The 15,286-nt window shown below is 42.2% G+C and overlaps 1 protein-coding gene across 3 annotated transcripts in view; it reads right to left on the reverse strand.

Moving 5' to 3' along the window:
* Positions 1 to 4,868, reverse strand: part of LOC115156016 (integrin alpha-6-like) — a 35,939-nt gene extending 31,071 nt beyond the window's left edge. For all 3 annotated transcript variants that reach the window (XM_029703196.1, XM_029703199.1, XM_029703198.1), the window contains exon 1: positions 4,588 to 4,868. In XM_029703196.1, coding sequence (XP_029559056.1) covers positions 4,588 to 4,769 — 182 coding nt within the window. In that variant the 5' untranslated portion in view covers positions 4,770 to 4,868. The remainder of the gene's footprint in view (positions 1 to 4,587) is intronic.
* Positions 4,869 to 15,286: the final 10,418 nt, after the last annotated feature.

Below are 15,286 nucleotides of genomic sequence, written 5' to 3' on the forward strand. Positions count from 1 at the left end.
CTGTGAGCTTATGTGGCCTACCACTTCACGGCTGAGCCGTTGTTGCTCCTAGACATTTCCACTTCACAATAACAGCACTTACAGTTGACCAGCGCAGCTCTAGCAGGACAGAAATTTTACTTACTGACTTGTTGGAAAGGTGGCATCATATGACGGTGCCACGTTGTAAGGCCATTCTACTGCCAATGTTTGTCTATGAAGACTGCATGGATGTGAGCTCGATTTTATTCAGCTGACAGCAATGAGTGTGGCTGAACTAGCCGAATGCACTAATTTGAATGGGTGTCCACATACTTTTGTATATATAGTGTATTATTATGAGTATGTTGTGCATGTTACTATTACTGGAAGATAATGTGTTATATGCCAGATAAAGTTAGTAGAAGACTCTAAACGGCCTGGTGCACTCTGCATGCACACTTGATTTATGGCCTATCAGATAAGATCTCGAGCTGGCCAGAGAGAGAGGGCCATCAATTCTGACTGGCAGCAGTAATTAGCCTCTCTCTCTGCCAAGATGTTGACATCTCATCTTTAGTGGTGTGAATTGGTGTCTGCAATGATAATGATAGGCTATATAGTCTACAGTCAGTAACGGTGTGTGGGTAAAATCACTTGGGAAGCCAAGCCCCCCAAAAAAGCCATTTTTCAACCTGTTGTGATAATTGCGTTGTTTGCTCTATAACCTGCTAGTTCATAAGCCTTGCGATCGTGATATAGTGTATAGGCCAATAAGAAGAATAAATTCAACCACATCTTTGTTTCATCACAAAACCGGAGAGCAACCTCTGTCCGGTGAAGTCTGTCCAGTGAAGTCAAAATAAAATAAAATTGTATTTGTCACATGCGGCAAATATGCAGTTTTAAGAAAATAGAGTTAAGAAAATATGTACTAAATAAACTAAAGTTAAAAAAATAAGTACAAAAATAAGTAACAATAATGAGGCTATATACAGGGGGGTACTGGTACCGAGTCAATGCGCAGGGTACAGGTTAGTCGAGGTAATATGTACATGTAGGTAGGGGTAAAGTGGCTATGCATAGATAATAAACAGCGAGTAGCAGCAGTGTAAAAACAAAGGGAGGGTGTCAATACAAATAGTCCGGGTGGTTATTTGATCAATTGTTCAGCAGTCTTATGGCTTGGGGGTAGAAGCTGTTAAGGAGCCTTTTGGACCTAGACTTGGCGCTCCGGTACCGTTTCCGTGCAGTAGCAGAGAGAACAGTCTATGCCTTAGGTGACTGGAGTCTGACATTTTTTGGGGACTTCCTCTGACACTGCCTAGTATATAGGTCCTGGATGGCAGGAAGCTTTGCCCTAGTGATGTACAGGGCTGTACGCACTACCCTCTGTAGCGAGTTACGTTTGGAATGCCGAGCAGTTTCAATACCAGGTGATGATGCAACCGGTCAGAATGCTCTCGATGGTGCAGCTGTATAATTTTTTGAGGATCTGGGGACCCATGCCAAATCTTTTCAGTCTCCTGAGGGGGGAAAGGCGTTGTCGTGGTCTCTTAATGATTTTCTTGGTGTGTTTGGACCATGATAGTTTGTTTGATGGTGAAAGCATATTGCATGTAACAAACATGACCTACAGCATGGTCAAGCAAGTTAATGTTTCCAACATTTTAGAACCATGGAGGGTTACCGGATGTCGCAAAGAAAACAGGAGCTGCCTACACTATTCCAACACCATTTCAACATCATCAAATCACCTCTGCTTAGTCTAATACAGTGACAACTAAAATATTCCAAAAACAATTTAGTCCAATCAACTTAAGCTAAATATGATGTGGCTGTCCATGGTTCTGATGTGTGTGTGTGTGTGTGTGTGTGTGTGTGTGTGTGTGTGTGTGTGTGTGTGTGTGTGTGTGTGTGTGTGTGTGTGTGTGTGTGTGTGTGTGTGTGTGTGTATTTGTGCAAGTAGAAAAAACATGTTGACTCACTCTACTTGTAGAGAAAAGCCAATGCCATCCTCCTCTCTTTCATGTTGACAAAATGGTCTATGACTCTGTCATGCAGTACACGCTTTTAGTTTTTGTTGTCCTAGGCTACCTGGCTAAAATGCTTGCTCGCTAGCCTAACTTCCTATCATGGGCAATGTTAGCTAGTTAACATTAGCCTTCTACATCTAGCTACATATTGAACTTCCATCATCTCAGTCCAGGGGCACTATAAATGTATAAATGTATGGTTGGATCGTCGTTATAATCATTGGCCAGTAAGGAGAATTAAGTAAAACCACAAGTCCAAATCCCTATCTCCATCCATAGCTAATTTAGGAACGGGCCAATCTTAGCTAGCTAGCTAGCCACCAGAGGACAACAACACAAGGGCCAGATGTATACAGAATGGTGCATTTATGATGTGTGTGTGCACACAACTCTGTGGTGGTGACCAAGAGCCAATAAAACTCTGAATATGGACACATCTGCCTGGTTTTTGCCGAACCGCCTGTAGTGGGCAGATCTAAGTCAATCGGCACATAGCGGGTAAGGGCTCAGAAGTCAACTGCTCAGATGTGCTCCAGCTAGCCATTTTTTTTCAATAGTAAATACCTCTTACCTACAGGGTGTTGGATGAACTTAGACTTGATGGATTGTTAATTATCTAATATATGCAATGATTGGGCTGCCATGTTTTTAAAATGGTGCACAATGCACTGTACTTACACAGATGTTTGACAGTTAAAATCCCAGTGGGTTCTGTCTGGACCACTGCCCTTAGCACTCCTGTTCTAAACCAATAACTAACCTTGACTCATGTACCACGTAGCCACTCTCACAGTTAGGAAAACAAAAAGGTCACAGATCATTGCTCTTTTCACAGGAATACATCTCAACTATCAAAGAATGGACCACAGCGTCATAGTGAAAACCATGGTCACACCACTGAAGATGTCAGAGTTGTTATTTAGTAGAATGACAACCGTTTGTTTTATAGACCAGGGTTTATAACCATGTTATGAACTCATTCAATAAGTGCACGAGGCTGGAGTCATTGGTGAAAGGAAATATTGACAGTAAGAACCCCATACAAAGTACACTGAACAAAAATATAAACGCAACATGTAAAGTGTTGGTCGCAGAAAGAGCCCAGAAATGTTCCATGTGCACTAAAAGCTTATTTCTCTGAAATTCTGTGCACACATTTGTTTACATCCCTGTTAGTGAGCATTTCTCCTATTGCCAAGATAATCCATCCACCTGATAGGTGTGGCATATCAAAAAGCTGATTAAACAGCATGATCATTACACAGGTGCACCTTGTGCTGGGGAAAGAAAAGGCCAAATGTACAGTTTTGTCACACAACACAATGCCACAGATGTCTCAAGTTTCAGGGAGTGTACAATTGGCTGGCTGACTGCAGGAATGTCCACCAGAGCTATTGCAAGAGAATGTAATGTTAATTTATCTACCATAAGCCGCCTCCACCATTGTTTTAAAGAATTTGGCAGTACATCCAACCGGCCTCACAACCGCAGACCACGTGTATGGCGTTGTGTAGGTGAACGGTTTGCTGATGTCATCGTTGTGAACCGAGTGCCCCATGGTGGCGGTGGGGTTATAGTACGGGCAGGCATAAACTACAGACAATGAACACAATTGCATTTTATCGATGGCAATTTGAATGCCCAAAAATACTGTGATGAGATCCTGAGGCCCATTGCGAGGCCCACTTTTTTCAAGGTATCTGTGACAAACAGATGCATATCTGTGTTCCCAGTCATGTGAAATCCATAGATTAGGGCCTAATGAATGTATTTCAATTGACTGATTTCCTCACATGAACTGTAACTCAGTAAAATCTTTTAAATTGTTGCATGTTGCATTTATATTTTTGTTCAGTATAATACTGTTTGACCACTTGACACTGCCAAAAGGCTTCTGAAATGATAACAGTAATATTATACTTTTTAAATAACAGCTAGGCATGCATTACAGTGCCCAATACTGTGAAAATGGGTTTGATAGATATCCTTTGAGTAGTCACTTGTTACTGGGGATTTAGAGTCACTTTCTTTTGAACAAATTCAATTAACATGCAAGATTTCTCGAGTGACAAAGCTTGTTACCTCTGGTTTGCCATTGTTAACTTGTAGCAAGGTCTCTGTCAAAGGGCATTCTTAATAAAACCACACGCTCTACTGAATATAAATCCTCACTGTGCTCTTACTACAGCGCATTCAACATGTAGGTCTACAAATCATTGGGAGTAAAAATCTTCTAAATTCCTTAACGTAATTTCTACAAGTATTTCAAATACGACAACGAATCTGTCATAATTTCCATGTAGGGAAAGCAATGGGTAATTTATCTACATAATGAAACAATTGCGGAAAGTTGCTTTTAATTAGGAAAAGTTTTCAACAAAACGTATTAGTTTTACATTTACATATTCACCTCCGTCGACAAGAAAACGGTCCCATAAGAATTTGGCCAATGAACCTGCTACGAGTGATGAATGGTCCAACTATGCGTAAAGTGGAGACGTAAAATAAGTAGCTAACCAACCCAAAATAAGTGCAATAAATGCAACAGAACTCATACAGCAACAACACAAACAAACAAAAAAACTAATCTTACATTGTTTTATCTGAAGGATTAAGTTGCCGGTGCATGGCTAGAGAGAATCCAAATAAACTGCCCGGTTCTCCGTCTTTCCTCAGGACATTCAATGTATCCAGGTTGAAGCCTGATATATGGGTCCATTCTAGCAAACAAATAAGTGCCACATGAATTGGAAAATATCTTCTCGGGAGCACCATTGCGTTAGGACCTAAGGGTACCACTATAGTTCAATGCTGTGCTGGTTGTTCCACTACCCCTCGCTCAGGATTCGCTGCTGAATTCCATGACCTGCTGAATGCTTCTGTTGTTATCCGGGGTTTACGGATTAGTAATCGTGCACTACAGCGCTCCTCCTCTGCTCCCTCCACCCTTTACGTCACCGCACAAATCCCTAACAGTTTTCTAACTTTGGGGTTTGATTTTACCTCCAGTCCCTGCCCCTTCAGTTGACCTCATTCGTTCCAATTCACATTAGAGGTAACATTTTATAAAATATACATGGTGTCACATGGTGTATATCTAGCTAATAATGGCCAGGGCTTTTAGTCTTTGCAGACAGTAAATGTAATGGTTGGACGGGATGGACAGTAGGTCAAATGTGAAGCTAATCAATTGGACAAATGAACCTCCCAAATGCAGGTGGACCGTAAGAAAACATGGAGAGTCAGGGAATGTCTTGTGTCACACTAGTTTGCCAAGTTGATTAAAATCTTTAAAACAAGGACTATTTTTTGAAAGACAATGGTCAATTTGATAGGCTCCTTAATCATTCATCCAAAAAAAGAATGGCTTCTGAAATATGTATGACCATTCTGACTAATAACACCTGGTGGACCAACTGTTCATGAATTAGTCATGATTCCTAAATGTGGTCTCTGCGTTTACGTCACAATTGTGGGAAGGTCTTCAAGAAATGGCATCCTCCTCTCCCAAGCTCCTTGGAACATCCCTTTACAGGAAGAACCCAGCCCATGTGCCAGTCATGCCCTGCTATCTTCTCAAGACATATTGGGAACGTAAAACAAATGGATGAGCCACTCAGAGCCACTGTAAGACAGCGCTGTGAACACGTTTAACTCTTAACTGTCTGTCAAGGCAGCCAAGTTTCAAGTTTTAATGTCACATGCACAAGTATAGTGAAATGCATATCTTGCAATCTCTAAACCCAACAATGCAATGATCAATATTAATGTAGTACTAAAAATAACATAAGGTAGAACAAAAACACACGCGAAATAAAGCTACACTGAACAAAAAATATAAAGGACAAATATAAAGTGTTGGTCCCATGTTTCATGAGCTGAAATATAAGACTCCAGAAATGTTCCATACGCACAGCTTATTTCTCTCAAATATTTTGCACAAATTTGTTTACATACCTGTTAGTGAGCATTTCTCCTTTGCCAACGTAATCCATCCACCTGACAAGTGTGGCATTACACAGGTGCACCTTGTGCTGGAGACAATAAAAGGCCACTCTAAAATGTGCAGTTTTGTCACACAAGACAAAGCCATAGATGTCTCAAGTTGAGGGAGTGTGCAATTGGCATGCTGTCTGTAGAGCTGTTGCCAAAGAATTGAATGTTCATCGCTTTACCACAAGCCACCTCCAACTTTGTTGCATATCTGTATTCCCAGTCATGTGAAATCTATAGATTAGAGCCTAATTTATTTATTTCAATTGACTGATTTCCTTATATGAACTGTAACTCAGTAAAATCGTTTATATTGTTGCATGTTGCAGTTATATTTTTGTTCAGTATATCTACAGGGTCAGTTCCAATACCATATTTATAATGTGCAGAATACTGGAGTGATAGAGGTAGATATGTATCGGGGTAAGGTGACTAGGCATCGGGATGTATGATAAACGGAGTAGCAGCAGCGTAAATTAAGATTGCATGTGAGTGTGTGTGTTTAGAGTCAGTATAAATGTGTGTGCATGTACTGTGTGTGTTGGAGTGTCAGTGTGCGTGTGTGTAGAGTCCTGTGAGTATGCATAAAGACAGCAAAAATAAAAATAAATACAAGGGTAAATTCAGATAGTGTAGCCATTTTGTTAGCTATTTAGCAGTTTTATGGTTTGGGGATGAAAAGTGTTCAGGAGCCTGTTGGTGTCAGACTTGATGCATCGGTACCTCTTGCCGTGCGAAAGCAGAGAGAACAGTCTATGGCTTGGGTGGCTGGAGTCTTTAACGATTTTCCGGACCTTCATTTCATATAGAGGTCCTGGGTGGCAGGGAGCTTGGCCCCAGTGATGTACTAGGCTGTCCGCACCACCCTCTGTAGTGCCATGCGATCGAGGGTGGTGCATACCAAGCAATGATGCAGCCAGTAAAGATCCTGTCAATGGTGCAGCTGTATAACTTTTTGAGGATTTGAGGGCCTATGCCAAACTTTTTCAACCTCCTGAACGTCTGTGTGTGGACCATTTTAAGTCAGTGATCTGGACCCCGAGGAACTTGAAGCTCTCGACCCGCTCCACTGCAGCCCCGTTGATATGGATGGGGGCATGCTCGCCCCCCCCCCCCATTTCCTGTAGTCCACGATCAGCTCCTTTGTCTTACTGAGGTTAAGGGAGAGGTTGTTGTCCCAGCACCACACTGCCAGGTCACTGGCCTCCTCCCTGCAGGTTGTCTCATCGTTGCTAGTGATCAGGCCTACCATTGTTGTGTAGTCAGCAAACTTGATGATGGTGTTGGAGTTGTCCGGGGCCACGCGGTCATGGGTGAACAGTCAGTACAGGAGGGGACTAAGCACACACCCCTGTGGAGCCCCCGTGTTGAGGGTCAAAGTGGGGTCGGCCCGTCAGGAAGTCCAGTATTGAGTTGCAGAGGGAGGTGTTCAGTCCCAATATCCAAAGCTTGGTGACGAGCTTGGAGGGAACAATGGTGTTGGGGCAGTATGCACATTGGAGTGGGTCTGGGATGTCTGGGATGATGGAGTTGATGTGTGCCATAACCAGCCTTTCAAAGCACTTCATGATTACAGATGTATGTGAGCGCTATAGGGCAGTGTTCATTGTGGCATAAAGCCTTAAAGTTTTTGGGAACAGGAACGATGGTAGTCATCTTAAAATGAGGGGATTTACAGACTGGGACAAGGAGAGGTTGAAAATCGATGCGAATATGCCTGCCAGCTGCCCTATGCGATGGGCATAGGAGCTTGTGTAATATGATTCCACCTTATTCCTATATTGGCCTTTTGCCCGTTTAATGACTCTGCGGCGGTCGTACCGGGACTTCATGTACTTGTTCCTGTCCTCAGCTATAGCCTCAGAGTTGTCAGCGATAGCCCTGTGTGTGGTAGCCCTGTCCTTTAGTTTAGCACCAACCTCTGTGTTAATCCAGGGCTTTTGATTGGGAAAGCAGCAAACCTTCACTGTGGGTCAAACGTCGCTGATACATTTCCTTGTGAAGCCGGTGATAGAAGTGATTAGCTCATTGATGTTATTGGCGGAGTCTCGGAACATATTCCAATCAGTGCTAGCAAAGCAGTCCTGTAGCATAATCACTGATACTGATGACCATTTCTCAATGGAGTGAGTCACAGGTACTTCCTGTTTGAGCTTATTCTTGTGAACAGGAAGCAGGAGTACAGAGTCATGATCTTATTTGCTGAATAGGGGAGGGCCTTATATCCTTGCTTCTGTGTAGAGTAACAGTGGTCTAGGATGCTATCGCCCCTAGCGGCGAAAGAGACGTGTTGATGGAAGTTGAGCGTCACGTGTCTTAATGACGGAGAATTAAAATCACCACCAACGAGGAAGGCATCCTCTGGATGTCAGTTCCCCTGCTAGTTTATAGCCTTCATACAGTTTGTTAAGTGCCCGCTTGTTATAGTTATTGTCCTGAAGTGGAATGTATACAACAGTCACGGTAACAGCTGAAAATTCCTTTGGGAGGTAGAAGGGTCGGCATTTGACCATCAGGTATTCCAATGGCTTGAGACTACCACTGCACTCGAGTCAGAACACCATTTGTTGTTAATGAAGAGGCACACCCCTCCCCCTCTCGATTTCCCTGACTCTAATGTCCCGTCCGCTCTCTGAATGCAGAATCCAGCGAGTTGGAAAACCATGTTTCAGAAACGCAGAGAATATTGCAGTTACGAGAGTCCTGTTGGTAGCAAATCAGTGACTGGCCAATAGAATGGAGGAAAGAGGTGGCCGGTTTTCCCTTTGCTTTAATCTCGCCAGAATTCCCCCTCTCTTGCCTCTGTACTGCCGCCATTTCCTCTTGGTTACCCTGAAATTACAGAAAGAGCCCAGGGCAGATGAGTCGAAGTGAAAGTTGAAGCCGGAATTGGGGTAAGTAACTGCAGATCTCATGTTCAAAAGTTATTATCGGTTATAAGAAACGGTAGTGGATACATTTTGTGAAAATGGCCAAAAAATCACAAGGGGTGGGAGCCATCCAGTACGGCGCCATCTTGTCTGATGAACTCGAGGGCAACACTGGGAATAACACTCTTATTAGGAGACTGTTGACTGGACGAAGGGATGACAAAGGCATGAATACAGTGTTGACATGTCCTGAGACAAAATATTATTGATCAGTGTATTTTAGCCTTGAGGAACACATTTTAAAATGTTTTTCTTGATAACCCGAACCTGTGCACATAAATCTACTGTATATTCACATACACTGAGTGTACAAAACATTAGGCATATTGAGTTACACCCTCTTTGGCCCTCAGAAGAGCCTCAATTCGCCGGGGCATGGACTCTACAAGGTGTCGAATGCGTTCCACAGGGATGCTGGCCCATGTTGACCCCAAATGCTTCCCCAGTTGTGTCAAGTTGGCTGGATGTCATTTAGATGGTGGACCATTCTTGATACACACAGGAAACTGTTCGAGTGTGAAAAAACCCAGTTCTTGGCACACTCAAACTGGTGCGCCTGGCACCTACTACCACTTAAATGTTTTGCCTTGCCCATTCACCATCTGAATGGCACACATACACAATCCATGTCTCAATTGTCTCCTCGCCTTCATCTACACTGATTGAAGTGGATTCATCTGGTCAGTCTATGTTATGGAAAGAGCAGGTGTTCCCAATGTTTTGTACTCTCAGTGTATATCACACACAATTGGTTTTAACATGTTTCAATGGAATGTATGCCGCCTATCATTCACAAAAGATGTTGTTTGATCATGCCTTTAAGATGGTTTACAGCTTGAACTGACCTGGGTCTTATTCTCACTGCAGATCATAAAACAATGTGGACATTGTAGAGACCTCAAAGCTAAGTCTGCCCCAATTTCAACTTTTCAAAGATTATAGGGAGGAGAGAGAGAGGGGGAGAGAGAGCGAGAGAGAAAGAGAGAGAGAGCGAGAGAGAAGAAAAGAAAGAAAGAGAGAGGACTTTCTAAGTGCATTCCTAATTTCTACAAAGGATTGGAAAAGGGCCTATGCCAGGTCATCATAATGGCAGCATTACTGGTTACAGCAAAGATGTGTCAGAACACAAGGGTTACAATTATGGAGCTCACAAGACCAAAGCAAGGGACCATAGGGAAGTATATTTACTAACATAGTCCAGTTATCTCATGAGGTAGAAAGAATAGTACAGTTAATGTATGTTTGTAGTGTTATGCTCAGCATTTACTCAATAAAAAGATTCAAATAGTCAATGTATGCTTTACAATTGCAACAAAGCAAGATATTGAGTTCTAATCCAAAGGAACTTTTGTATTTATCCTTTTAAACTACATCTTGTCAAACACAAAGCCAATTACATGACCATTTTGAGTCAGGAACAAGAATTCCAGATTGCTTGTTGAATAGCTTCTGAGTGAATAAAGAACTTCTTGATTTAAGCTTAGTCACAGGAGTTCAGGTTCAGACCAAAGTCTATTGTAAGATGTACTTAGAAAGGATTTATCTTTATCAATGTTGGCAAATTACCAAATGAGGTGGCAAATGATTTAATGGCTTTGTGACGTAAATCAAGGCGACTGATGGCGCTGTGTGCTGTATATTATCATAATGAATTATACAGTCTGTTACTCTGTTTTACTGTCCAGCATTTTGATTTGTTAAATCAATGTGTAGAAAAGGGTCATGAACAGGGGCGAAAATCTGATATCAACTTTGGAGGGGACAATTACATGAAATTTTCTCAAGAGCAATTCCTGAGGGGGACACCAAAAGTAGTGCTGTAACACATAGCCTACATTGTAATATGGTAAATGTATATTGAGGAACCAAAGAAATAAGGTGTTTGCCGTACTCCTAACTACCGGTACCCAAAACTACACAACTAAACACAACAGCAATACCATTGCCTTTAACAAATCTTAGTTCAGTCACCAGTTTAAGTTGAGTGGGGGTATCCATGGCATTTTCCAATTATGTTCCTATTTTACAAGTAAAAAAAATTGAGAACCTTTCATAATGTTGCCAAACAAAGACTCAAACTTACCTGAGACTCCCTCTCTCTGCCAGTCTGTCCCTGCATATCTGTCCCCAACTCTGCTGTCTGTGTGCCATCTGTTGCCTGCTCTGCCTAATGACATCATTGTGAAACATTTCCATTAGAATTTCATTTCTTTCTTATGAACATTTTATCAACTAGTCTTTGAGATATTAGGCTACTAGGGTTCTTACTTTGCGTTTTGGTGTACTGAAAAATACTCTTGATGTCCGTCTTTTATTTTTCTGCCATTTTTCTACCTGGCTGGCTGGCTACACACACACAGTGTGTAGGTTATTTACAGTAGGAGATGGGCTTCTATCATCTTATCTTTTATCATTCTATTTGGGCTTCAATCTAAAAGGTAGCTAGCAAATGTGAAACGGATTAAAATGACAAGAGTTGACAGCTGTATGAGTTCACCATTTACACAACATATGCTGCAACCTTTTGTAATTTTAATAGTTTGTTTCATATTGGCTGGCTTCCAACAATAGCTGAATTTGCAAAGCTAGCGAGCACCAATTCCGTTTCAGTGGTGTTTGCTATAATCTTTGCTGCTTGGGTTAAATAAAGGTGAAATAAAATAAATAAATAAAAGTTCCCTTGCGACAATTTAGCTTTTGCAACGAGACCATTAAATATATTTAAGACAATGGTAGAAGAGAGTGTAGTTCTGTTCAGTTTGGACTTCAGTTTATCGCTAACCTTATCACAGGGACTTTGAAGCACTAACTTACATCATCTGCATGCTGATCTTGGAATAAATTGACGATAGCAAAGATTCCATCTTTGACGAGGCCACATAAATGGAATAGGTACTAGCTAGCTTAATAGTTAATATTTGCGCGCTAGCTCTGCATATTCAGCTAGTGTGTGTGCGCGATTGACTGGATTAACCTCACGTCAGTTACGTTCATTGAGTGCATTTCAGACAGTAAACACGACCCCTCCGTTACCTTGCCAACTAAGGAACTGGCAGTGGGTCAAACCATTGTGAGGCAAAGGGTGGGGGGGTCGCAATCTTTTGAAACTTAAAAACGCGCTATTAAGTGTCTATAATCAACACAATTGCTTTCATTGCGTATTATTAATATTATTTAAATTACATAGCTATGTTTCAGTGATATATTGGGGGGGACAAATCATATTTTTCCCAGGATGGGGGGGTCGTGTCCCCCCCGTCCCCCCCGGGATTTCCGCCCCTGGTCATGAAGTTACCAGGGCCTTTTACCTACAGTGCATTTGGAAAGTATTCAGAACCATTGACTTTTTCCACATTTTGTCACGCTACAGCCTTATTAAAAAAATTATTTAAAAAATAAATCCTCATCAATCTACACACAATACCCCATAATGACAAACCAAAAACACGTTTTTAGAAATCTTTGCAAATGTATTTGTAAAAATGCAAATAAAAAAGATCACATTTACATAAGTATTCAGACCTGTCACACCCTGATCTGTTTCACCTGTCCACCCCCCTCCAGGTGTCGCCCATCTTCCCCATTATCCCCTGTGTATTTTTACCTGTGTTCTCTGTTTGTCTGTTGCCAGTTCGTCTTGTTTGTCAAGTCAACCACCATTTTTTTGTATCAGCTCCTGCTTTTCCCCAGTCTCTCTTTTCTCGTCCTCCTGGTTTTGACCCTTACCTGTCCTGACCCTGAGCCCGCCCGCCTGACCACTCTGCTTCCCCCTGACCCTGAGCCTGCCTGCCTGCCGTCCTGTACCTTTGCCCCACCTCTGGATTACCGACCTCTGCCTGACCTGACCCTGAGCCTGCCTGCCGTCCTGTACCTTTGCCCGTTGCTGTAAGAAATATTGCTACTTCGACACGGGCTGCATCTGGGTCTTACCTTTATCCTGATAAGACCCTTTAATAAGTACTTTGTTGAAGCACCTTTGGCAGCGATTACAGCCTCGAGTCTTCTTGGGTATGACGCTACAAGCTTGGCACACTTGTATTTGGGGAGTTTCTCCCATTCTTCTCTGCAGACCCTCTCAATCTCTGTCAGGTTGGACGGAAAGCGTTGCTGTACAGCTTTTTTCAGGTCTCTCCAGAGATGTTCGATTGGGTTCAAGTCCAGGCTCTGACTGGGACACTCAAGGACATTCAGAGACTTGTCCTGAAGCCACTCCTGCGTTGTCTTGGCTGTGTGCTTAGGGTCTTTGTCCTGTTGGAAGGTGAACCTTCGCCCCAGTCTGAGGTCATGAGCGCTCTGGAGCAGGTTTTCATCAAGGATCTCTCTGTACTTTACATCATTCATCTTTCACTCGATCCTGAATAGTCTCCCAGTCCCTGCCACTGAAAAACATCCCCACAGCATGATGATGCCACCACCATGCGTCACCGTAGGGATGGTATTGGCATTCAGGCAAAAGGGTTCCTTCTTGGTTCCATCAGATCAAAGAATGTTGTTTCTCATGGTCTGAAAGTCATTTAGGTGCCTTTCGGCAAATTCCAAGATGGCTGTCATGTGCCTTTTACTGAGGAGTGGCTTCCGTCTGGCCACTCTACCATGAAGGCCTGATTGGTGGACTACTGCAGAGATGGTTATCCTTCTGGAAGGTTCTCCCATCTCCACAGAGGAGTGCTGGAGCTCTGTCAGAGTGACCTGTCAACTGTGGGACCTTATATAGACAGGTGTGTGCCTTTCCAAATCATGTCCAATCAATTAAATGTAACACCGGTGGACTCCAATCAAGTTGTAGAAACATCTCAAGGATTATCAATGGGAACAGGACTCAACTGAGCTCAATTTCGAGTCTCATAGCAAAGGGTCTGAATACTTATGTAAATAAGATATTTCTGTTTTTTATTTGGAATAAATTTGCAAACAATTTCTTAAAACCTGCTTTCGCTTTGTCATTATGGAGTATTGTGTGTAGATTGATGAGGAAAATTGTTTATTTAATCCATTTTAGAATGAAGCTGTAACGTAACAAAATGTGAAAAAAGGGGTGGGGTCTGAATAATTTCCGAATGTACTGTATGAGGTGTAGCCTTTAATTACCAAACTAGTATAGAAATAAAAAAAGAAACCAGATAAACAGCAGGGCCAGCTAGGGCTTTCATGTCCACTATAGCCCTGGGTGGCTGTGTAACGTGAGCTGTCAGATGTCAGTCTGCTAGTCTGTCAAGGGTAGGGGGTAACCTGAGAGACGGTGCATATTGAGGAGGGACACAGGTGGGTGTTCACAGATGAGAGAGCCTTTCTTTACATATTTGCCTTTACATTTGAGTCATTTGTATACAGATGTAGGATCGTAATTTGAGCCGGTTTGCAACAGCAGGAAAATAAGTCCTGCAGCAACAGTTATTATGTGGATTACGATGAATGGAAATTGTTGTAGGGGTTGATAGATTTTTTGTTAGGGACATCACGTCTGAAATTTCCAAGTGGATATTTTCAAACATTAGAAGCCTTTTTAAAACTCAAATACGCTACAAGTTTGCATTTCCTGCTTTGCAAGAAAATTCTCAGCAACAAAAGAGTGATCAAACTAAGATCCTACATCTGTCGCAGGAGGGAGCTTTTACCTTTATATGTGGTTTGTCTTCTTACAACATTTGCAACTTTGTATGCTCAAAATACAACGATGAGTCCTGTACGCAAAGACTGACCCCAAGTAAACTGCTGTAACATTCTTTTCAAAATGTGTGGCACATCTCAGTGGCATATATTTTTGAAGCATGCATGTCATGCCCCAACTGTCGCTATCTTTCAGAAGCAATGTTTTTGTTTTTCTACCAGATGATGCTAAAGAGGGGAAGGATGTCTGAGGCTGATATGGGCCCCTGCGTAGTCAAGCTGTGGTGCAAAATGTCAGACATGATTTGAAAATGACTGTGTGCTATTTAGGTGCACCTAATTTAACATTTATTTTCCATAATGTTCAAACCATTATATACGTTTTATATATTCTATAATCACTCTAAAGATTGGTGATTTATATAGAAAAAAAGAGATTGATAACTTTTAGTACTTTTTGCGATCAGACTTTATTGCTTTGTTCAGGCACCTTTGTAACACTGCCGTTTGGATTTTGCAGACCTGTCACCCAAGCTGCTTTTGAGATTAAAGGACTAACTTCTGAAGTTACACTGTGGTGAAATCAGAGCTGACTGGCTAAAGAAATCAAACCCACAAGTTATCGGACACAGCCCAAAGAGAACAGCAGGCATGGCACTCATAAAGGCATTTAGACAACTGCCGTTACACCCCATCTAACAATCCTGGACTGGTCACTGCTATGCAATGCAATGACAGATGCACTACTAGACCACTAAGGAG

The sequence above is a fragment of the Salmo trutta genome, chromosome 20, assembly GCF_901001165.1.
Source record: "Salmo trutta chromosome 20, fSalTru1.1, whole genome shotgun sequence".
NCBI lineage: Eukaryota > Metazoa > Chordata > Actinopteri > Salmoniformes > Salmonidae > Salmo > Salmo trutta.